At 47.1% G+C, this 25,200-nt stretch overlaps 2 protein-coding genes across 2 annotated transcripts; one reads left to right on the forward strand and one right to left on the reverse strand.

Annotated features, from left to right (window-relative positions):
• Window positions 1–3,314: 3,314 nt before the first annotated feature.
• Window positions 3,315–8,016, forward strand: LOC123397199. The gene is made up of 4 exons (XM_045091841.1): window positions 3,315–3,646; window positions 4,643–4,866; window positions 6,076–6,147; window positions 7,631–8,016. The coding sequence occupies exons 1-4, from the start codon at window positions 3,315–3,317 to the stop codon at window positions 7,723–7,725; spliced, it is 723 nt and encodes a 240-aa protein (XP_044947776.1). The 3' UTR covers window positions 7,726–8,016.
• Window positions 8,017–12,653: 4,637 nt separating this feature from the next.
• Window positions 12,654–13,927, reverse strand: LOC123452551 (cysteine-rich repeat secretory protein 55-like). Its single transcript, XM_045129214.1, has one exon. The coding sequence runs from the start codon at window positions 13,758–13,760 to the stop codon at window positions 12,930–12,932; it is 831 nt and encodes a 276-aa protein (XP_044985149.1). The 5' UTR covers window positions 13,761–13,927; the 3' UTR covers window positions 12,654–12,929.
• Window positions 13,928–25,200: the final 11,273 nt, after the last annotated feature.

Raw genomic sequence — 25,200 nt, forward strand, 5'->3', positions numbered from 1 at the left:
CAACATTTATATGCTATGATTAGAAAAAGAGAATAAGCAGTTTTGAGCATGTAGGAGTGAAAGAGAAGTATATATGGGCTGCGTTGGCTAAGTTATTGCTATGGGTTCAGGAGGTGGGTAGGGTCATTGTCGGACAACCCATGTGGTATTATGCCTTCTTTATACTGGTATATATATATATACGTCACAAGGAAGGAAATTTTATAGGAAGAGTTCTCGACAACTTCAACTGATGGCTACGGCAGGCTTTGTTTTCAAGGCACTTGGGCCCAAGCTCAAAGCATGGCAGAGGTTGCACAGTGTTAACCTTCCAACTATAGTTAGGGCCAACTTGTCTTTCCGGTGCTAACTACTCTCTTCGTTTAAAAATAATTGTCTTAATTTTATATTAATTCTAATACAAAGTTATGTTAAGATTGAGATGTTTATTTTAAGACAGATGAAGTACATGTTAGCATAAACAGTCTTTAATTAGGGCCAAAGTTAAGCAACCAATGATTCATCCAAAAAGACTCCAACTTGCAACCTTCACAAAATGTATATGAAGAATAGCGTTTACACATGTTTTATGTTCGCTCTGCTAATTAATCAGACAACTCTATCCTTCTGCAACGACAAGCAAGCCAATGACTCCCGACAAGAATTGTTGATTTTTTTTACGGCACGTGGTTGCATATCTTGCAAATAAAAGTGTGCACAAATTAAGAAAATAGAACATGATATTACTGATATCAGAAAGATAAAAGATAAAATCAAGAACAGTAATACAAATTCGGCAATCGCGCTACAGCTGCTCCCGAGCCCATGTTGACGAACTCAAGATCGTGAGGCATCACACGTGAATCATCAGGGCAATGTGACAAATGAGCAAAAGTGAGGTTATTATATTTTTCATAAAATCAAAATTACAAGCATCACAAAATGACATTGTGATTAGTGAGTTTTGCTTCGGTACACAGTTCCTTAAAAGTTTGCATGAATCTTAAAGTTACTTAAAAAAGGTATCGCCATATTATCCTCTAGATCAAACTTATTGAATAGACTGATTATGATGCAAAAGACTACATTACCCTTTTTTGATTGAAAGGGTTCCTTCTAATCTCCACCTTTGTTCTAATCTCCCCCCATTAATCTGGATCGAAATCCGTAAACTTTTCTAGGGGTGTACCGAAGCAAAGTTTGTAGTTAAAATCATGCGATTGAATTACTATAAGCCATTCATTCATGGATGATATGTGTAAGGTCGTTTACATGCATGCTTGATCACCACACTCCCCAAATAACCACTCGCATGCTAATTGAGCCGTAGCTACTGTTGATTACGTCTTACATGCATGCTTGATCACCACACTCCCCGCCCGGCCGCCCCTACTGCCCGGTGATAGGCACTTTGTAGTCGCAGTCGATCCCATAGTAGTACGCCGCCGCGGGGCCATCCGCTGGTTGTTCGACCATCGAGATGTCGAAGTGTCGATGGAGCCCCGCCGCAACGCCCGCCGGCTTGGACGACGAAGGAGGCTCGACCGTCGAGAAGGGCACGTCGATGGGTTGCACGTTCCTGCCAGACACCAGAGGGCGGCCGCCGTGTGCGGGCGTGATAGCGGCAGCGACAACGAGGACGACAAGGAGGGTGGCGAACGCTGCCATCAGACGAGCCATTGCTGAACAGCTAGCACGAGAAGGAATTTGGTTGCTGCGCTTGAGAGGAGGATGGTTTGCTCGTGATGCTGGAGCAGGAGGTGTTGGGTGATTTTTATAGGTAGGAGATGTCATGAATTCGATTTCAGCAACTCTGGTGCTATCAGTAACTCATGGTAATTAATCTGGGAGATGTTATGCAGTAAAAAACTTAATTAGGAGTTAAACAGAGTCTTTTTATGGCATGACTTAATCAAGTTACTTAGAAAGTTACGAATGTGTATTTAAGAAATAGTAGTTCGTATTAGATATTTTTGTGTTAGAACTAAGAAATTGATAAAACTTTTGGTAGAAATTACAAAGCATCTTAGCAAACGATAATAAAAGTTACTCCCTTTATTCCAGTTTATAACCAATATGCATGTTTTTAGATTTAACTTTGACATTAGTTAGACAGGTGGTGGGACTTAAATTATAGAACAAAGATATAATTTGCCTAACACATGAGTGTGAATACTATTTCAAAGATATAATTTGCGTGACACATGATCCACATTATAGTGGACACGTGAAGCTGCATGAAGATCTATGTCAAAATCTCAACCACATACGACCAGACGACACAACTCTGACTCTCATGGAAAAAACTGCAAGAAAAACCAGGCACGGCTGGCGTCACGGGAGATCGCCGAATGGGCTACCTGCAGCCATTCATCGTAAATCACAGGGCCCTGCCACTGCAGCTTCGACTCCATAGCAACAAATAAGCCGAGGTAAAATTATGGACATGCCAAAGAAGAGCCGACTACCGCAACCATTGTCGCGTCGCCGACATCGCTCCCACCATCATCGTTGCCACAGAAGCCTGGGCGCCACGCCCGCCGCCAACCGCCAACCAACGGTGCCGCTCGCCGACGCCAAGCTCCCAAGACGAAGCCCCCAAGAGGGAATACAACAACAACAAGGCGCCGTCATCGTCCGATCACAAATCAAGGTTTCCTCACGGAAAGGCCGAAATGGCCAGATCCACGCAGGAGGGTTGGGAGAACAAAGCCAGGATGCCTTCATGAAGGTCTACGACGACCACAGCCGCCAACATTGATGGTCACGACACTAGGTCAAGACATGGTTTTCACCAAGATCCACACCACCTCAGCCGCACATCATCCCGCATTGGCATCGGCAAACCCATCAAACATTACCACTGCTGAAGTTGTCCATCGACGAAGAAGCACCAAGATCCGTCGCAGCCAACCGCACCTCACGGAGATCACCGACGGCCGAAGACCGGATCCGCTTCACACGCTGCTGGAGCGCACTTCCTCGCTGCCATGGGCCTCCGATCCGCGCATCCCAGGGGCGTCCACGCGATGCGAGAGCACGCAGACACACCGGCCGCGCCTGTCACGACGGAAGCCGTCGCTCAAGCATCGTATAGGCCGCTCAACTCCCTCCACCATAGGCCCCGTTAGGGCAGCAACCGCGCCGCGGGGTTGGTGAGGGGGGGGGCAGATCCGCCACCCGTGCCTCATGATGCGCACCTTCCACGCCCTTGTCGCATCCCGTGCAGCCGCTCCGAACATGGCTGCCACGATCCGAACACCAGCGACACCACGTCCCCCAAACCATCGCATCGTGGGCCTCCCAGCCGCCCCGCGCAGCCAGGCCTTGCACGCATGCCCCTCCCTACGCACACACCTCCGGCATCGCCTCTTTGTGCCACTGCAGCGCTCTGTCGCGCCACGCCACAGCCCCATGCTGCACGGACCGACGATGGCCTGCAACAGCGCCCATACAAGCCAGATTCATGCCTCCCGTGCATCCGGTACCGACACCGCGTCCACTCACGCCCGCGCTGCCAACGAGCCCTGGACCTCCACGCCGAGGCGCCTCCAATCACACTGCCCGGAGCTCGGTCCTCTGTGCCCACGGCCACACGCTCCCACCTCCAAGCTACCCAGGGGAGGCCGCAGCCGAGCAGATCCTGCCGACGGGCTTTGCCGTGGGCGTGAGCGGACGACAGCGAAGGGAAGGGAGAATGGGGGTGGCAGCGGCGACGAAAGCTAGGTCTCCGCTCGAGCCGCTCTAGGAAATGACCTGCTACCGGTGTCCTGCTCAGCGATCAATCCCAACAAAATTGCCTTCCTACCGGTGTCCTGCTCCTCGAGCGATCAATCCCAACAAAGTATGACTGCACATGCTATAACAATTTTGAAACAATGGAACATTGTTTTCTGCTTTGCCACTATGTGAAAGAAATATGGGCGGAGCTAAAGAAATCATTCGATATATCACTAAATCTGAATAGTTTTGTCCATATGCAACAATGGTTATTGAACTAGATTTCTAATGCATCACGTCTCCATTCAATTATTCTTGCTCTAGCAATTTGGCACATTTGGGAGAATCGTAACAACATAAGTGTGACATCCCAGATTATGCTACAGTAATCACTGTGATTAAGCTACAATGATGGCTAAGATTAAACTAATGCTTTTTGCTAACTCAGTTATGATCATGGTTGGATTCAAACTCTGATTCAAATTCTTTTGCAATTCAAATTCATTTCAAAAGTGGATATAGAAGTTCTGCTAACTTCAAATTAAAAATCATGCTTAGGTTGCAAATAATTCCTAAGTATTTATAAGATTTGAACCAACATTTTATCATATCCTTAAGTACCTCAAAACAATTAAAACTCAGGCTAAGAATTATTAATAAATGCCCTTTGATTTAAATCAATTCCAACTAAATTCTAAAAACTCCCAAAACTTTTGTGATAGTACTAAATATTGCATACTATTTAATGGAGCAATTCTCACATTTTTACTAAAGCTAATTGGTCCTAAAAATGAATAAAACAATATATATATAAATAAATGAAAAGGAAAAGGAATAAAAAGGGAAATCCCCTCACCCCATTGGCCCGGTCCCAGCTACCCCAACCGGCCCACCTGTACCCACGTGGTATATAATCCCCTTCCAACCCTAATCCCCCCACCAGCCCCTCACTTTTCCCCCTTCCCCCACGGAGCCCCTCCCTATGGTGGCTGCCTACCTCGCCTCACCCTCGCACCGACCACCCCGATGAGCCGTCGGTCCCCATCGGTCGCCTCGTTGCCGCCGGTCGCCTCATCTTCACTGTGTCGTCCTCCTCTCCATCATCCTCACCGGATCGCTTCCCCGTCGGCTTCCTCACACCTCCCCGACCCGATCCCCTGCATGCCGGTGAGCCTCAGCGGGCTCTCCTCCTCTCCTCTTCCTCCCCCTTCCTCTGGTGGCCTCGCTTCGGCGAGCCCCGCAATCCATCGGCCGTGCCTCCCTCGCCGCCGTGCCCGGCTCCGCGCCACCGCACCCTGGCCACGCTCGCCACTGCACGTGTGCGACCACCCACGCGCCGCCTGGCCTGTGGCCCTTCTGGCCACACCCTCTCGCACGCCCCCTGGTTGCGTCCCGGCTCACGCGCCCGCGTCGCCGCTCTCCCAGCGTCGTGCTCACCGCTGCCACGCACCTCACCCCCACCCCGGCTATGCCCCCCCCACGCACGCCTTGGCCCTCTGGCCGTCGCATTTGCCCACGCTGGCGCTGGCCTCGATGGGGGCTGCTGGCCACGGCTCGTCCTCGAGCCCCCCCACCCCCGTCCCTCTTCCTGTTAACCAGGGGGATTAACACCCCCCCTATTAGTTTATTGGGGCAAAAATCCCACTGTGGGCATGACACAGAGGGCCCACCCCCTCTAAAAGAGTTAAAAAGAACAAAAAATGAAGTAAAAATAATAATTATATAGTTAATTAAGAGTAATTAAGATTAATTATTTTAACTAATATATGGTTAATTTATTAGAAAAAATGGCATGTGGGCCGAGGTCATTAGCATTAATGACTCTCTTAGTTTAAGTTAAATAATTAGTTTAGCCTAATGTGACACTGACATGTGGGCCCAACCCCCCTTAATTAAATCTGATTAATGTTAAATAAACCTAATTAAAATGTGTCTACTCGTCAAATTGCAAGTCAATAGGACTGTTGAGTGATGTCAGCATGACATAATGCTGATGTCATAGCTATTGAATGAATTTAATTAAATCTATTTAATTCTTAAATAATTAATAAACTTTAAAATTTAATATAAATTAATTCATACCCACATGAAAATATTTTATACTTGAAACTTGATCAGGAAAATGAGTTGAACCCGGATACGCTATCCGTTCGTGTGTCGCGTATCTTTATCATAACAAACATGGAACTTTTTCATCGTTTTCGCATGTCCGGTAGTAGCCACAGACCCGGGAAATATCGTGAGATATTTTCCCGATCTATCCATGAAGAATAATACTGCGTTAGCTCATGCCCAGCCATGCATATTGTCATGTCATGCATCATGTTGCATTTGTGCGTTATATTTATTATTTCTTCCCCCTGTTCTCTCCGGTAGACCCCGAGACTAACGCTGCTGCCGGATACGACTACCCACCTGATGACCAACCCTTTGTCGCAGAGCAACAAGGCAAGCAAACCCCCCTTGATCATTCCTATATCACTTATTTCTTTCTCCCTCATACTTGCATTAGATTTTACTACTGTTGTAGTTAGCTCCTATATCTGATGCATAGCCTGTTTTTGATGAACTGCTACTTTACTCTACCGCACTTTAAACTGCTTAGTATAGGTGGAGTAGTGATCGCCTTTGACCATTAGTCCAGTTGCCCCTGTTTTTTCATCAAGTCTCGATCATCTGATCGACGAGCCAAGACCCTTCACAGTACTCACACCCCCCTTAGTCGTACGACTCTTCAAAGCTACTATCGAGTACCGAGGGTGACACCTCGATACGTACTCCTGATGTTAGCTCTGTAGTGTAGTTGACCGGCGGTGGTTCTCGGAGGGTGATTCCTCCTTCACCACCTTCGATAACGGCTCTGTCATACAACCCTTCAAGCGTGGTCCATCGAGGGTGATTCCTCCCTGGCCACCTTGACGGTTACATCGTTCAAAATCCATCGAGGGTGATACCTTGGATCCCTCTGATGTTACAACCACACAGTTACTTGACTGTGGTACTCGGAACATGAAAGGTGTGTTGCGGGTGGGTTCCTGCGTGAATGTGACGAGGCGTGGCGGGGCAGTCTTGGCTTGCCACACATCCTCGAGATTAATTAAAATGCTAATGGATTTGAGTATTTGATCTGAGTTGGCCGGGAGACCTTTTCGCACTAACGTTCACATGGGAGAAGTTATGGGTACTCGACGTCGTGGTATTAGCCGAAGCTCTTCGGACGTCAGCAATGGAGAGGTGCGCTTCCGAGTGGCCCGGATAAGCATTGTTCTTGTATAAGAGGTGCTAGGACTGGCATCCACCGCCCTTGCATCGTGCAGGAGCGCAAAGGGTGATGGGCCCATGACCCCTGCGCACATAGGATTTAGACCGGTGGGCTAGCCTCTCTGTTGATCTTAGGTAGGGCTGCGACGTGTTGATATTCCGAGGCCGGGCATGACCCAGGCAAGTGTGTCCGGCTAGAGTTTATCAAGTGTGTTGGGTACTGTGGTGCACCCCTGGAGGGATTAAAATTAACTATTCGAATAATCATGTCCACGGGTACAACACGACTTGAAGTTGTGCCCCGATCTTATACAACTTGAACTGTTACTTAACTGGAATGTTTGCTCCGGGATTTCTTTCTTGCACGGAGTCGAGGAAGAATCTCTGGGTGTGACCTTAATTAATATTGATGCAACAATCTGATTATTTAATTACGTTACTTGCTCTACTCTCGTCTATTGCTGCAAGACGCTGAAGATGCAAGTATTCAATAGGACTAGTCCCCTCTCTCTATTCCTGCATTGCTGCAGTCAGTCCACATATAACCCCCATTCCTTTGATACTGATGCATACTTAGTATAGCTCTGATATTAGTCTTGTAAGTACTTTGGATGAGTGCTCACCATTGCTTTGCTCTCCCTTTTCCTCTTGATGCAATTGCTGCGACCAGATGATGGAGCCCAGAAGATGGCATATCCCGCCGACGACGACTGCTACCCCGACGGTGCCTATTACTACGTGAAGGACGCTGACGACCTGGAGTAGTTCAGAAGGTTCCAAGGTAGGAGGCATCGCCTCGTTTGATCTTTGTATCTTTTATGCTAGCCTTCTCTAAGGCATTGCCATGGTTTACGTCTGTACTCATATATTTGTTGCTTCTGCTGACTCGTGTGTTTCTCGAGCTTTTGTATTCTAGCCTTTGAGACCCCTGGCTTGTAATATGAAGCTTGTATATCTTTCCGTGAGTCTTTAAGTTTGGTCGTATGCATTTGCGTGTATGATTAGCGTACGGTCAAATCGAGGGTGCCATAATAAGAAATGGTGAAAAGTGCATCATTCTTCATGCGTGATGGGCAAGATCAAAACTTATGTTGAATTCATCTTATTGTACAATTTTAGATCGACTATATCCACTAGGCGTGAGCACCAGACGACAATCCCAAAGTGGTCTCCGTCGCCGGCTAGGTCGGTCCTGGTTAATGTTGATGCTGCGAGTTTTGCCCAGACCAAACGCATAGGCATTGGTGTTGTCATCCGCAACCATCTTGGTCTAGTGTTAGCTGCAAGCAGAAGATTTGTTGATTATGTGGATAACCTAGAGTTGGGCGAAGCTATCGCTATGCGACATGCTTTAACCTTCGGTGAAGAAACTGGCTTCCAGCAGATTATTGTAGCTTCTCATTGCGCTAGTTTGGTAAGCAAGGTGAAAAGTGGAAAGAAGGGTAGATCTCAAATAGGCGCCATAGTCTTTAATATTAAGAGAAGGGCTCCAAAGTTTATGTCATGTAATTTTGCTCATGTTAGTCGTCCTTGTAATGAGGCAGCTCATGTTGTAGCAAAGTCAGCTGAACATGATGTAGGGTCTTGCTGGTTTAATGTGTCTCCTGATTTTATCAGGGACATTGCTGGTACTGAACAAATCTCTGAATGAATATACAGAGCTGCCTTTTGTCTCAAAAAAAAAAAAAAAAGCAGGACAGATCCTACTTATTCCGCATGTAGGTTCGGGTAGGGGCGAACGTGCACGCGCGCCATGCACTAATAGGCTGCCTCCTACCGGTTTGGAAAGCTTGGAGAACTTTTTTTGCATTTGTTATTTTCTGTGTTTCGTTTTCTTCTGGGTATATTTCTTTTTTTCCTTTTCCTCATAGTATCTTTTTGAAATTTGGAAACACTTTCGGATGTTCAGAATCTTTTGTAAAATTTGTGAACATTTATTAAAAATTGGAATTATTTTAAGCGACTTGACCAAGAAAAGTTTGTTAAATTTTAGTCGACTAGGATTTGGCAAAGATTATATTTGTAAGCAAATCGGTCATAACAGCATTGCTAGGAGAAAACTGGTTGGGCGATGCAAAATCTGATCATCGACCGATATTTATTGATATGGAGGGTGATACAGAGGGGTCATCAACGAACCCATCAGAGTTGTTTCAAATCTAGGTGGCTACAAGAGGAGAATGTGTGATGCTTGGGAGCGAACAAATCCGATGGCACCCATTGCAGAGCGCACTGCAAGCGTTCATGCACTATGCATGAATGGGATCGCTCGATATTGAAGGCGCCCCATAGGCGCTTAAAGGAACTAAAGGCGGATTTGGAAGCGCTGCGGTCGGGCCCTATCTTTGACGAGGCGGGACATAGGTAGCGGATCTTGCTAATGGAGACAGAAGAAAATCTAGATAATGAAGAAATTTACTGGGTACAACGTAGCCATGCCAATTGGCTAAAATTGGGGATCAAAATACCAATTTCTTTCATAACTTTGCAACGGCCAGGAAGAAAAGAAATTACATTAAGCGGTTGCTTGATGAATCAGGTGTTTGGGGATAGGACTATGAAGCTGGGAGCAGTTTGATTAGAGAGTACTTCTAGCATCTCTTTACCGCTGAAGTTAATGTACCAATGATGAATGTTATCAATAAAGTTAAAAGGCGTGTTACGGGCTATATGAATGATGAACTCATGGCACCTTATTTGTAGGAGGAGGTTAGGGAAGCTTTATTCAATATTGGAGATTTGAAAGCACCGGGACATGACGGCTTGCATGCTATCTTTTATAAAACGTTGGCATGTGCTTGGAGGAGATTTAACAATGGAGATCCTTACAGCTATTAATACAGGTATGATCCTGGAAGGTTGGAACTCTACCACTATTGTCTTGATCCTCAAAGTGGAAAACCCAGAAAAGATCACGCAGTTCAGACCTACAAGTTTATGCAATGTGGTTTATAAGGTGATCTCAAAAGTGCTTGCGGCACACCTAAAGGTTTTTCTTCTAGGTATAATAAGTGAGACCCAAAGTACTTTTGTGCGAGGGTGCATAATAACTGATAACGTAATAGTCACGTATGAGTGCTTACATATGATGAACAAGAGAAAGAAAGGCAAATTTGGAACATGTGCAATCAAACAAGATATGCATAAGGCCTACGATAGAATTGAGTGTGTATTTTTGGAGGCCCTGCTTGCCAAACCGCAAAGTTGTCAGAATTGCGGCTCAAGTCTCAGAATCTTACGATGCAAACTAGCCCCTCCGATTCTACGATTTTGTTCATAGAATATAAGTTTCTACGATACTCGTAGTTAAGATTGTACGATTTACGATCCTACCAATGGAGCTCCGATCCGATTCAGAATCTAGATTCTAACAACAATGCCAAACCGGGATTTCATTTTGAGTGGATTCAAATGGTAATGTCTTGTGTGAGATGAGTCAAGTATAAATTCTGTTTCAACTCAAATGAAACTCTGTAGTTCTTACCAACGAGGAGCTTAAGACAGGGGGATCCTCTCTCCCCGTATACGTTCCTTTTGTGTGCTGAAGGACTGTCAAGCCTTATCGCTCATGAGGAAGAGGTTGGTAACTTTAATGGTGTGCATGTGTGTAGAGATTCTCCAACGATCTCCTATTTACTTTTTGGTGATGACTCTCTTATTTTCATGAGGGCTGATGCTCATAATGCATTCACCATGCGTGGGATTCTAGAGGGGTATTGTGCAGCCTCAGGTCAAATGGTGAGTGAAGCGAAATGCTCTATTTTTTCAGTCCCAACACAAACATGGAGGTGAAGGCTGAAATATGTCAAACTCTTAATATTATGATAGAGTCTATTTCAGACAAATATTTGGGTCTACGATCCATGATAGGGGTGGACCGTGTGGACTGCAACACATTATAGAAAGAATACAAGCAATGGTGAATGGCTGGGAGGAGAGGACTCTCTCATTTGGAGGTAAAGAAGCTTTGCTGAAAGTGATGGCCCATGCCATCCCAACATATGCGATGAGTGTATTTAAATTCCCGAAGAAATCTGTAAGGTATCACTCATGCAATGTCGCAGTATTGGTGGGGTGATGAGGACAACCAACGAAGGATGCATTGGTTTGAATGGTTAAAAATGTGTATACCAAAGGAGAGACGAAGAATCGGATTCCGAGACATTTATAGTTTTAACTTGGCAATACTAGCAAAGCAGTGTTGGAGGCTAACTGAAAATTTTGGAACCCTATGTGCTCGAGTCCTAAGAGCCAAGTACTACCCTACAGGAGATATTCTCAAGTGGCAACTAAAGAAGGGGTCGTCCTATGTGTGGCAGAACATCCGGGCTGAAGTCCAAACCTTTAAGAAGGGTGTATTTGGACGGTAGGAAATGGAGAAGAGATAAATATATGGGCTGATTGCTGGATCCCGAACAGTGCATCTAAGGAAATCCTAATTGTACGAGGGAACCAAGTTCTTACCAAACTGAATGAGTTGATTGATTCAATCACGGGAGAATGGAATGAGGTGCTGATCCGGGAGAACTTTCGTACCATAGATGATGGAGGTATCCCGCAAATCCCGTTATATCAGGTGGATACAAAAGACTATGTTGCTTAGCATATCACGAGGAGTGGCATGTTTTCTACACGTTCTGCCTATTATAAGCAATGGGAAGCAAATTAAGATACAGAGGATGGTGGCCTAGCTCGCTACTCCACAACGCCACATCCAGTTTGGAAGAAGCTATGGAGTGTGAAAGTTCCAGTGAAAGAAAAAAATATCTGGAGATTCTTGCATAATGGAGTCCCATGCCGGAGTACCCCAATGTCGAGGATTTACTCCATATGTTGTTCCAATGTACAAGATCACAAGCAATGTGGGAAGCGTTGAGGATTGCAGCTGATATCAACTTTGCTTCTTTAATTGATCGTGCAGGTTCAGCGGTCCTAGAACTCATTCTTTGTAATGAGTCTTATCGACGCCAATACTCTGGAGTGGTCGAGCTAGCGGAGCTCATTTCCACATGTTGCTGGTTCCTATAGTGGCAACGAAGAAAGTATGTGTGAGGGGAAGTGATACTATCTCCGGAAGGAATGGCGATGGCGGTGGTTGCTCTAACGACCAACTATGTGCGCGGAACACAAGCAAAAAACCACACCCAAGACAAATAGATGGTCGGCGTACTTAGCAGGTCAGCTAGTCCTAAATGTTGATGCTTCATTCACAGAAGGAGATTATAAAGGGTCTTGTGGTGTTGTCATTTGTGATTACCGGGGATCTTTTATGTCGGTGTCCACGATAAGATAAGAACATGTTGGAGATGTCTTCTCGGCGGACTTCTCGAAGGCCTGAAGCTAGAAAAAGATACATGATGTCAAAACTTGGTGATGAGATTGGATAATATTACCGTAGTGGATACAATCATGCAGAATGAAAACTATTCTATGGCAACAGCGTCAACCTTTGATGAATGTCGTAGTTTTTTAGAAGATTTTAGGAAGTTTACTATTGAGCATTGTATTAGAGAGTCAAATTTTATTGCTCATGAGCTGGCTAGATAGAGTCATGCTAATAATCCATCACGTTGAATTGATGCCCCGCGTGACCTTATTGTAATTTAGTTGGCTGATGATGTATCTATACTTTGATTAATAAAGTAAGCTTTTCCATCAAAAATAAAAAGAGAAAACTGGCCGACAAGTCAAAGTTGCATTCAACTACTTTCAAATAAGTAATTACTCTAGGTAGATAGTGGTTTTGCAAATATGAAAATTACACAATGGTGGTTTGCGCGAAATTATATTTTGACGAGCAAACATGTACACAAACAAACACAAGGCTCAAGGCTAGCTACGAGCTAGCCATACACTAACAAATGGATTCGCCACCACCACCAGGACCAGGTACGCACAACGAGCTGGAGTGCCCTCGTAGATAGCACCGTAGTTGACTACACGTAGTTTGTACTCCACAAACAAATACATCACGCGTTCAAGACAATCTTGTCGCACTGTCCGACCTCGTCGGCCGACTTGTCGGCGCCGTCGAGCGGGAAGAAGAAGGGGTACACCTCGTAGCGCGCCATGCAGCTGCTGTAGATCACGCGGCACCCGCGCCGGTACCGGCAGTAGTTGGGCAGCTCGGCCACAGCCTGCGCCACGCACAGCCCGCAGTCGGCCGCCGTGATGTCCCTGGTGCACCACCCGAGCCCGTAGATGGTCGTCTTGGCTCCGCCACCATCGCTGCCGAGTCGCGTCGTGTCCGTCGCCAGGCCCTTGTTGGCGGCGTCGCCGGCCTCGGAGGCGACGCGGGACATGAGCTTCCCCTGCGCCCGGTCGAACGCGGCCAGGTCGACGCCGGTGGCGTTCTGGGTGTTGAGGAGGATGAGCGTGTACCCCGTGTCAGCGAGGCCGATGAAGTTGGCGGTGGAGTAGCGGAGGAGGCAGTAGTCGTAGAAGACGCGCCCGTCCGAGCTGCCGCGGCAGGACGACGCGACCTCCTTGGCCGCCGCGGCGAGGCAGAGCGAGCAGTCCTGACGCGGGACGTCGCCGCGGCACTGCGCGAGGCCCCAGACCGCGGACGAGGAGCGGCCGGCGGTGGCCGTGGCGTAGTACGCCGCCGAGGCGCGCGGGACGAGCGCCGCGAGGACCTGGTCGATGCTGGCCTGCGTCTCCGCGCTGGTGCCGTTCTTAGCGCAGTAGGTGCCGATGGCGTCCACGCCGGAGCACGGACGCGCCATGGCGAGCAGGAGCGGCACCATCAGCAGTACGAGCAGCGGAGACGCCGGCAGTGGAGACGACGAGGAGGGCGCCATTGCGTGCCGCGCTTCGTTGTGATGTACGTATGCGGCTCGCTAGTGATTTGTTTGCATGCATGCGCTCGTTGGTGGGTGCGTGCGAGATTCTTATAGAGCGAGCGGGCAGTGAGTGATGGGTGATGGGTGGTCTGCTTGGTCTATGGCTGATGGCTCCATGCGCAGCCATAATTGACGAGATGCATGCAAGTCTCTTGTATCTTAATGGCTGGAGACTGTGTGTGTGGCGGCACTTGATCCTGTCAACTTCTAGATAGATGGTGCGGACTGGTCCATGGATGTGGATTATTATTCTTGTTGGGTACTACTAGTAGAGTAGTACGTGGTGTTGTTGCCTGCCACGTAGGAATGCACGTACTCAAAAAATCTCCTCCATGCTCACTTGTTTAAGATCGCGGGAAAATCGATGGAGTGAAGTGTGTAGTCGCAAGATGGATCATCTGAGAGGCTGAGGGAGCGAGCTGGGTCATCTCTCATACCGCAAGCAAACGACGGATCCAACCAACGACGGGCCAGTTCCCACCATGCCTTAGCTAGCTCATACCTCCAACAAAACTAAGTTATCTTGGACGTGTATTTAACCCAAAACGTATCGCACAATTAAGCCATAGATTAGTACTGAAATTAGGAAAAGGATTTTGCTAAAACACATCTAGATATGAGATAACCATTGTACATATATGTCATATATCATTGATCTTGTGTAAAGATTCGTGTGGATATTTTTTTCATGTTTAATTTAATTATTTAGATGTGCAATAACTACGTAACGTAACATCTAGACGTGTTCTAAAAACATTCCGAGAAAAATCCATGAATGGAGTGAGTTAACTGTTGGCAATGGCCGACTATTAGGACCGGGTCGGTCTCTGCGTCGGTGGTGACACACTAACGCAGCGCATTACTGGTCAACGCTTTTCTGAATGGATGGATGTGGAGACAGCCATTCAACCGGGATGGATCGAGCGATCGTGACAGCAAAAGTTAGGTCGTCGCCTTGCTGTGACGGGCACCTAAGTAATATCCAATTTTCTCTTCATGGATTTGCTAACATCAAGCTGTCCGAATAGGACAGACACTCATTTTTTTCTCCGCGTGGGCGATATGTAAGTTGAATATATATTCTCCCTTTTCTACTCTTCTTTTTTTATGTGTGTAAGTTGAATATATTCTCTCGTTGATTTTTGTTTCAAGATCCATGATGTCTTGTGTATCTGACTTACACCAAATACATTTTCATCAGTTTTCGTTTTTGTTCAATTTCTGTTGTGCGTACGTGGGCTATATGAAAATCGACTGGTTTTTTCATGTAGATCACATTTTCTTAACCTATGCTAGTAAGCAAGACTGTGCGTTGCAATGGAAGTGGAGAAAAAATTACACTTCCCAAAAGCGAACTTTTCGGCCTCCAAGGAGCGATGCCACGTCAGAAGGTTTTTACTATCATGGTGTTTTAGAGCGCGTTTGGTTGCCTGCATCCGGTCCAACCAAGTTCAGTTAGGCCACGAAATGTATGTTTAGTTGGCAACGCGGTGCGCCTGCTGGCATCGACACAAAGCTTAAAGCACCCGTCGGCCTGACTCACTAGGAACTGTCGAATCGGCGGTTTCTACCCAACCAGGCTGAGAGCGGCGCAAGCTCGCACGTGCGGTGGTAGGGCGAAAGCGCGTAGGGATGGCGGGAGAAGGAAATCGGGCGCGGAGGCATGGCGCCGAATCTAGGCTCACCCCCCATCATTAACCCATTTACTCGGTCACCGCTACCTCTAGGACAACCTTTTCCTCCAGCCTCGGCACCTCCTGCAGCGGTGACTCACATCTGTGCAAAAGGCGGCAGCGACGCCAGATCCGGAGTAGGAGTTGTTTCTGCTCTTCCTTTTGGTCATCGTCTGCTCGTGGTTGATTCAGCCATGCCCCCCCCCTTTGTTGTCCTCGTCTCCGATGCCGGTAAGCAACACCCTCTCTCTCCCATGTTTGGTTCCGTTGTTAGCCTGTTAGGCAAGGTATATAGGATCGATTTCTGCATTGCTCAATGCTCCCTCAATGTGGAGTAGGTTATGAATGCACAGATGCGGCTGAAAGTTTAGGAAGCAGCGCTCATATCTGTGATTCAGGCATGGGTCTTGTTCATGCACAACAGAGTTGTTCGTCGTGGCAAGAGACCTCTCATCAGATATGCTCCAATGCTTATGAGGGAGCAGGAGAGGATCTCCAATCTGAACTACATATACAAGCGCAACGACACAGATGCTCGGTGGATACTTCGAAGGAAGAGAGCACCATTTGCCAGATTTGTCCAGATCTTCAGGACCATGGGGCTACTAGAAGATAGCATCCACACCAATGTGGAAGAGCAAGTGGACATGTTCCTTCATGTTGTTGGCCATAACCAGAGATTCAGGGTTATCCACAACACGTCCAAGAAATCAATGGAGATCATCTCAAGGTACTTCAAGTAAGTGTTTGTATGTTGTTGGGGATATGAGAGGAGAGATGATCAAGTCACCATCTGGCCGGACTCCTAGCAAGATCCGCACGAGCCAAAGATGGTATCCATACTTCAAGGTGAGAAATGCAGTATGTAGTTCATTGCTTCATATGCTAGGATTGTTCAAGGTGAGCACTAACACAGACTCCTATTGCCATTTCAGGATTGCATTGGGGCAATAGATGGTACTCATGTCGTTGCCATAGTGTCTAGGTCACAATTTGCATCATTTAGCACGAGGAAGCACTACACAAGCCAGAATGTTCTTGCTTCTATTAACTTTGATATGAAGTTCACATATGTGCCGGCAGGCTGGGAAGGGTCAGCACATGATGCTAACATACTCAATGACAGCATGACTCATCCTGATGGATCAACATCCTTCACGACAAGTTCTACCTAGGAGATGTTGGCTATGAATGTAAACCAAGTGTTCTTCCACCCTTCAGGAAGATTACGTACCATCTTAACGAATTCTCTAGTAGGAACTACCCTAGGACTCCATAGGAGCTGTTTAATCTCAGACACTGTAGCCTTAGAGTAACCATTGAGAGGGCATTTGGAGCTCAAAAGAACAGGTTCAAGATCCTGGATCAGAAGTCATTCCACCCTTATCCCACCCAACTTAAGCTTGTTATTGCATGTTGAATTTTGCATACAAGATCCTCTAGTGGGGTTTTGATCAACTGGTGCTTGTGGAGGAACATGTGACGCTTGATGATCATGACCTCGATGGCCATGGTGTGGATGCATTTGACAACGAAGCCTGGAAGACCAAAATAATGGAGTGGGCACAGGCAATGTGGGATAACAGAGCTCAGGCAAGGATCTGAGGAAGAAGAAGAAGAAGAGCAACAACAACAACGAAAGAGGTAAGAGGAAGAGGAAGGGATGCATGATGAACTCTCCCATTCAAGCAATCGACTCTTAATAATGTGTACTACTATTTGATAGTAGCTAGGATGAACTGTAATTTGATTTGTAGCTAGGAGCGATACTCTTAAGATATTGTGTGGTAAGGTCTCTACTAGTGAGAAGTGATTAGAGCACCTAATGGAGGGTGCAACCAAACAATGTGTCCTATGTGTGCCTAATGCAATGCGGGCAACCAAACAACGGGTCAAAATTAGCCCCCCCGTGCAGGTAACCTATATAAGGACAACCAATCAGTGTGCATATGGTGGTTTTGAGGTTGTGTTTCCTCAACCGGACCCATCTCAGTGTTGGGGAACGTCGCATGGGAAACAAAAAATTTCCTACGCGCACGAAGACCTATCATGGTGATGTCCATCTACGAGAGGGGATGAGTGATCTACGTACCCTTGTAGATCGTACAGCAGAAGCGTTAGTGAACGCGGTTGATGCAGTGGAACGTCCTCACGTCCCTCGATCCGCCCCGCGAACAATCCCGCGATGAGTCCCACGATCTAGTACCGAACGGACGGCACCTCCGCGTTCAGCACACGTACAGCTCGACGATGATCTCGGCCTTCTTGATCCAGCAAGAGAGACGGAGAGGTAGAAGAGTTCTCCGGCAGCGTGACAGCGCTTCGGAGGTTGGTGATGACCTTGTCTCAGCAGGGCTCCGCCCGAGCTCTGCAGAAACGCGATCTAGAGGAAAAACCGTGGAGGTATGTGGTCGGGCTGCCGTGGAAAAGTCGTCACAAATCAGCCCTAAAACCTCCGTATATATAGGTGGGAGGGAGGGGAGGAGGCAGCCTCAAAACCTAAAGGTTTGGCCGAAATTGGAGGTGGAGGAGTCCTACTCCAATCCTACTTGGAGTAGGATTCCACCTTCCCACTTGGAAACTCTTTCCACCTTGTGTTTTTTCCTTCTCAAACCTTATGGGCCTTAGTGGGAACTTATTCCAGCCCACTAGGGGCTGGTTTATCTCTTCCCATAGCCCATGAGACCCCTTGGGGCGTGACACCCCTCCCGATGGTCCCCGGCACCCCTCCCGGCACTCCCGGTACACTACCGATGAGCCCGAAACTTTTCCGGTAATGCACGAAAACCTTCCGGTAACCAAAAGAGGTCATCCTATATATCAATCTTCGTTTTCGGACCATTCCGGAAACCCTCGTGACGTCCGTGATCTCATCCGGGACTCCGAACAACATTCGGTAACCAACCATATAACTCAAATACGCATAAAAACAACGTCGAACCTTAAGTGTGCAGACCCTGCGGGTTCGAGAACTATGTAGACATGACCCGAGAGACTCCTCGGTCAATATCCAATAGCGGGACCTGGATGCCCATATTGGATCCTACATATTCTACGAAGATCTTATCGTTTGAACCTCAGTGCCAAGGATTCATATAATCCCGTATGTCATTCCCTTTGTCCTTCGGTATGTTACTTGCCCGAGATTCGATCGTTAGTATCCGCATACCTATTTCAATCTCGTTTACCGGCAAGTCTCTTTACTCGTTCCGTAATACAAGATCCCGCAACTTACATTAAGTTACATTGCTTGCAAGGCTTGTGTGTGATGTTGTATTACCGAGTGGGCCCCGAGATACCTCTCCGTCACACGGAGCGACAAATCCCAGTCTCGATCTATACTAACTCAACGAACACCTTCGGAGATACCTGTAGAGCATCTTTATAGTCACCCAGTTACGTTGTGACGTTTGATACACACAAAGCATTCCTCCGGTGTCCGTGAGTTATATGATCTCATGGTCATAGGAACAAATACTTGACACGCAGAAAACAGTAGCAACAAAATGACACGATCAACATGCTACGTCTATTAGTGTGGGTCTAGTCCATCACATGATTCTCCTAATGATGTGATCCCGTTATCAAGTGACAACACTTGCCTATGGCCAGGAAACCTTGACCATCTTTGATCAACGAGCTAGTCAACTAGAAGCTTACTAGGGATAGTGTTTTGTCTATGTATCCACACAAGTATTGTGTTTCCAATCAATACAATTATAGCATGGATAATAAACGATTGTCATGAACTAAGAAATATAATAATAACTAATTTATTATTGCCTCTAGGGCATATTTCCAACACTCAGAAGTCTATGCAAACACCCCAAAATTAACTATCAATAAGTATAACTGTGTGATAGCCCGAGAACGACGTTCCAGAAGATTCCCCTTCTATTCCGTTTTCGTCGTGTGGCTTATTTTATTTGTGGCATCATCATCGCATCATTCGCATCATATGCATTGCATCGGCATCCCGTTGCTGCCCGTTTTCAAAACCTGCACCCGTTATTATTTGCTGGTTCTCTCCGTTATCGTCGTTGAGCGTTTTGAGAACAACCACACACGCACGCGCCGCGGCATCGTCAAGACCTTGTTTTTATAACATGTATAAAACTTTCTCCGATTGAGCTGGAACTTGGCGTGCGGTCTTACTTAGTGTAGGTAGGCCGTCTGTCAAATTTCCTCGTGATCGGAGCTCGTTTGTTACCCGTGCCGTTTATTATATAGCGGCACTATACCAGTCAATTGTCGGACGTTTCGGTGTTTTAAACTCTGTCACCGGGTTGCCCGTTTCCCCCTCTTCTATGCCTAGCCCCTCTGCACAGTGCATCGACCCTACGCGCAGCCTAGTCCGAAAACCTCCCGGAACCCGAACCCGGCGGTCGTGACCGTTGGATCCGGATCAACCCCGTTTTACCGCAAATCGTCATCGGTTTGTCCATTGCACTCCCAAACCTAATTATCTCGACCATCTGATCTAAATCGGAGGGTCCAGATGAACCTAGCCCTAACCCAGTTATATATATATATATATAGCATCCAACCCTAGAACCTAGCGATCTGTCCCATCCAATCCTCCTCGCGCGGCCACCCACCTCCTTTGTTTCCGTGCCCGACCAACCCCCGCAGCCTCCGGCCTCCTGCTGCAACCTTCTCCCTGTGTTCCATGGACGACCACGAGGAGATCGAGACCCGCGACCTCCTCTGTTTTCCCCCCTAGCGCGAGCAGGCGAGCTCCTCTGCCCGAGCCGGCGACCAACAGCTGCAGCTCCCGCTGCACCCTGCTACCCCGGCCTCCAGCGCGACCCCGTCGACCAACCCCCGTGAGCCAGCCATCAGGCCAGTCCCTCACGCCTCCTTCCTCCTCCCTCTCTCACTTCTTCTTCCCTCCCTATTTCTTCTCTGAATCTACCCCTGTCTTTTTCTTACTTTCTTCAGGCAACAACATCTCTATGGAAGAGCCCCGTCCCAAGCTTCTGCATCACCATGGTGACCGTCGCTGGCTTCCCGATGCGGTCCTTTGTCCTCTGCTTCGTGCCCAACGTCCAAGCTCCACCGCCCCTTGTTGTTCCAGTCAGGAGCCGGCGCCACCGTTGGCCAGTGAGCCACGATTCCAGCAGCGCCTCCCCGTCATCAACCCTGCTGACAGGCCGGCCTCATAGCGCCCTCTCCTTTATTCTTGCCCTCCTTCCTCTCTTTCTCTAACCTTCCCCACTCTCCATGTCTTCTCTGATGGGCAGGAGCTTCAGGTTCGCTCATGGCGTCGATGGAGCACCCTGCCATGGGACCTCCACCCCAACTCCCTTTGGATCAGGTGCCTTGCGGACGGATCCGCGACCTAGCGCCCCATCCCCGACGTTCGGAGCCGCCCCTCCAGTAGCACGCGCTACCCTGTGCTCGTCCCTGACGAACTGAAGCCCCGCATCGCGCCCGTCACTGCAGGTTGTGCCTGCGTTTTTCGTTTCCTGTAGAAGTCCGAATGTGCGCTTAATAGAAAGCTTCGGCGTTGCTTTTGTTCACAACTTGTTGCTAACCTAGCTGGTAGCCGATCTGCGCGTGAACCATTGGGTCTGGGGTTCGAATCCCAGACACCCCATATTTTTGGTTTTTTTTTCCTTTGCACACGCAGCCACCACTCCGCTAAGATCTGCCATGCGCGTTGTTTAGTTAACTTGCGCCATGCCTGTTGGGCTCACTAGTAGCATATTCGGTCCATTGTTCTTTTTTTACGTCGTGTTTTTTTCCAATTTCTAGGGACTTTGCTAATTTCAGAAAAAGGCATTGTTTTTCAAACGAGCGTAGTTTCTAAACCGTGCATCGGATCGGAGTGACTCAAATATGTAACTCGGCTAGAATTTTGAGTAGAACAAGAATTTCCAACTCTCATGCATAATTAGAACTGTTTAGTGTGCTGTTTGCATCGGTTTGCGTGTCGACGTGTTGAAAACGGTTTAGGTCGAAACTATTTGTCCGTAGCTCCGTTGGAGATGTGCCATATATGTAAATGGACCAGAACGGCGAGTAGAATCACGTGAACCACTTTATTTTTCCGTTTAACAAACCTAAAATGTGATTAGGACAAATCTGGACAGAATTAAGATTTAACACGTGGGGTCATTTCGGAGGTGCTATATGTCATATCCGACCTCATTTAAAATGCCTAGATAGGTAGTTTAATTGTGCTTCACCTCTTGCCATGTTTAATTACATTTAATATTGCTGTGTACCTAATCGGGATAGAACTAAATAACTCGTATGTGGAGTTTCGTCAATATGCAACTCGTTGCATATTGAACTTCACTTAATGTGTAGTGTTGTTTGTCGTGAATTGTCATGCCGTGACTTGGATGTATTCAGCTGCTTATGCATCATATGTGTTGTGCATCGTGTGATGAATTCCGTGTGTTGATTTGTGTTTCCGGTTTGCTTCGTCTCGATAGAGTTCCGCAGCGTGCCGGATTGTGAGGACCCGTTCGACTACGTCGGTTCGTCTGCTTCACGGAGGCATTCTCCTTCCAAGCGGGATCTCAGGCAAGATGACCATTTCCCCAGATACCATTACTATCATTGCCATGCTAGTTTATCGCTTCTATCGATTATGTCTCATTGCCTACCACATGTTAAATATCAGCCTCTCAACAATGCCATGAAAACCTTCAACCTGTTCAACCTAGCAAACCACTGATTGGCTATGATACCGCTTGCTTAACCCTGTGTAGCGTTGCTAGTTGCAGTTGCAGTTGCTTCCATGTGAAAACATGGGTTCCTTGTCATATCAACATATTAATGCTATTTAATTTAATGCACCTATATACTTGGTAAAAGGTGGAAGGCTCGGCTTTTCTAGCCTGGTGTTTTGTTCCACCTTTGCCCCTTAGTTTAGGCTACGGGTGTTATGTTCCATAATTGAGCGCTCCTAACACGATCGGGGTTGTTATGGGGACCCCCTTGATAATTCGTTTTAGATTAAAGCTGGTCTGGCAAGGCCCAACATTGGTTTTACATTTGCCCAACATAATAATTATGTTAATACTGAAATGCATAGGGAGTTAGCGCTACCCGAGGAGTAATTTTACATAAACAGGGGGGCCAGTGCTGATGGTGTTGGTCCCAAACGGTCTGCCTGCGGGGCCACCGCGAGGAAACTCGAGGTTTGGCACTCATAGCTAGTTCCATCCGTCGTGTCCTGAGAACGAGATACGCGGCTCCTATCGGGTACGTCGACACGTCGGGCGGCCTTGCTGGATTAGTTTTACCTTTGATGAGATATCTTGTGCATCGGGATTCCGGTGATGCTTTGGGTATTCTGAGAGTTGAGGTTTTCCACTAGGGAATCCGACGAGATCGCGAGCTTCGTGATAGAGGATTTCTATGCGGCTTGTGGTAATTTGTGATGGACTAGTTGGAGCACCCCTGCAGGGTTAAATCTTTTCGGAAAGCCGTGCCCGCGGTTATGTGGCAATGTGGAAACTTTGTTTAACACCGGTTCTAGATAACTTGAAGTTAACTTAATTAAAATATGCCAACTGTGTGCGTAACCGTGACTATCTCTTTCGTGAGTTCCTTCTCCAATCGAGGACACGGTGGGGTTATGTCTGACGTAGGCAGGTGTTCAGGATCATTCATTTGATCAACAGTAGTTCACGTCCGTTATGCGTAGATCTTCCCCCTCTTATTTCTTGTACTCGTAAGTTTAGCCACCAAATATATGCTTAGCCGCTGCTGCAACCTCACCACTTAACCATACTTCACCCAGTAAGCTTTGCTAGTTTTGATACCTTTGGAAATGAGATTGCTGAGTCCCCTGTGGCTCACAGATTGCTACAACACCAGTTGCAGGTACAGGTAAAGCTTACTTGACGCGAGCGCGTTGATTGTTCATTTGGAGTTGCTTCTTCTTCTTCTTCTTCTTCATCGATCTAGGATGGGTTCCAGGCCGGCAGCCTGGGATAGCAAGGATGGACGTCGTTCTTCTTTTGTCGTTTGTTTTCGTCCGTAGTCGGACCTTGCTCTTCTTCATGATGATTATGTATTGTACTGTTGTGACTCTGATGTAGCTTGTGGCGAGTGTAAGCCAACTCTATTTATATATCTCTTCTTTTCAGTACACGTACTTGTAACGATATCCATTCTTGCGACACGACGAGATGCGCTTCTATCCCTGACGAGGCCTTCATGCCAAATTGAGGATAGGGTCGCATCTTGGGCATGAAAAACTGCCTTCTAGCTGTTCTCTCTCGATAAAAGTACGGGGAAGATGAAAGTCTAGGGAAAAGGTTGATACAATCTCTCTAAGGCCCCATTTGGAAATCTTAAGAACATGCAGTTATGAAAATGACAATGATATAGAGATGTGAGACCTGTATGAATGAAGAACCGGCAAAAACTTCCAACATCGAAAACATAATACAAGATGCATATGGACTCTATTTTCGATGAACTCAAGCTTTTCATGAAGATGACCATAAGCTCTAAACTCACAAAGAGAAACACCAAACAAGAACCAAGAAATATGATGCAAGGATGCAAATGGTTTGAGCTCTCAACGAATGATACGATCAAGCTACTCACTTGAGATCCCCCCTTGACAATACGACATTCTATCCTAAAATAGCAAAAACCTATCAAGGGTAAACCTATACCTTGCACCTAGTCCTCTTGAGCTAGATGACGATGATCTTGGCTTACTCAAGATGGACCACCTTTCTTGATTGCGTTGGTTTGATGAAGACTAGTTGATTGCTCCCCCATACGCACTATGGGTGAGCCACTCTTCAGCACATCTTCACAAGTCCATTTCCACCACAATGGATGGCAAGCTTCAAGCATGATATCTTCGTGATGCTCCACTTGCACTTGCACACCGCAATCTTGATAACGATCACCACTCTATTTCATCCTTCATAGGTTGAATGAGATCTTCCTCTTAACGCAAACCCATGGAAACACACCTAACCCTACATAGAACTCTCACCAATACCATGGGTTAGTACACAAAAGCGTTATGGATAATGCTTACCATACCATGGGATCACTTGGTCCCTCTCGGTACATCTTGTACACTTTGTGTGTTGATCATCTTGATTTACCCTTTCCTTAGTCTTGATCAACCTTGTGTCTTTATGACCAATCTTTGGATAATACTTTGAATACTACCTCGGTCATCATATAAACTCCTTGAAACCAACAGATGGACTTCCCCTACGCCCGGTCGAACGCGGCGAGGTCGACGCTGGTAGAGAGGTGACCGGCTGCACCTGGAACCCGAGTGATGATGATCTTGGCTTCCTCAAGATGGACCACCTTTCTTGATTGCGTTGGTTTGATGAAGACTAGTTGATTGCTCCCCCATACTCATTATGGGTGAGCCACTCTTCAGCACATCTTCACAAGTGCATTTCCACCACAATGGATGGCAAGCTTCAAGCATGATATCTTCGTGATGCTCCACTTGTACTCACTAGTAGAAAAGAGGGCTTTGGTCCAGGTCCTGGAATCCTATTAGTCCCGGTTCACATATGAACCGGGACCTATGGTGACATTGGTCCCTGTTCATGAGGCCAGGGCGCCGGCCGGGCATCATGGGACATTGGTCCCGGTTCGTCTCACCCCTTTTGTCTCGGTTCCAGTCAAGAACCGAGACTAATAGGCTGGCAACCGTTCGTATCCCCTTTAGTCCTGGTTGGTGGATCAAACCGGGACTAAGGTGTGGTGGCGGGCGT

The sequence above is a fragment of the Hordeum vulgare genome, chromosome 5H, assembly GCF_904849725.1.
Source record: "Hordeum vulgare subsp. vulgare chromosome 5H, MorexV3_pseudomolecules_assembly, whole genome shotgun sequence".
Lineage (NCBI taxonomy): Eukaryota > Viridiplantae > Streptophyta > Magnoliopsida > Poales > Poaceae > Hordeum > Hordeum vulgare.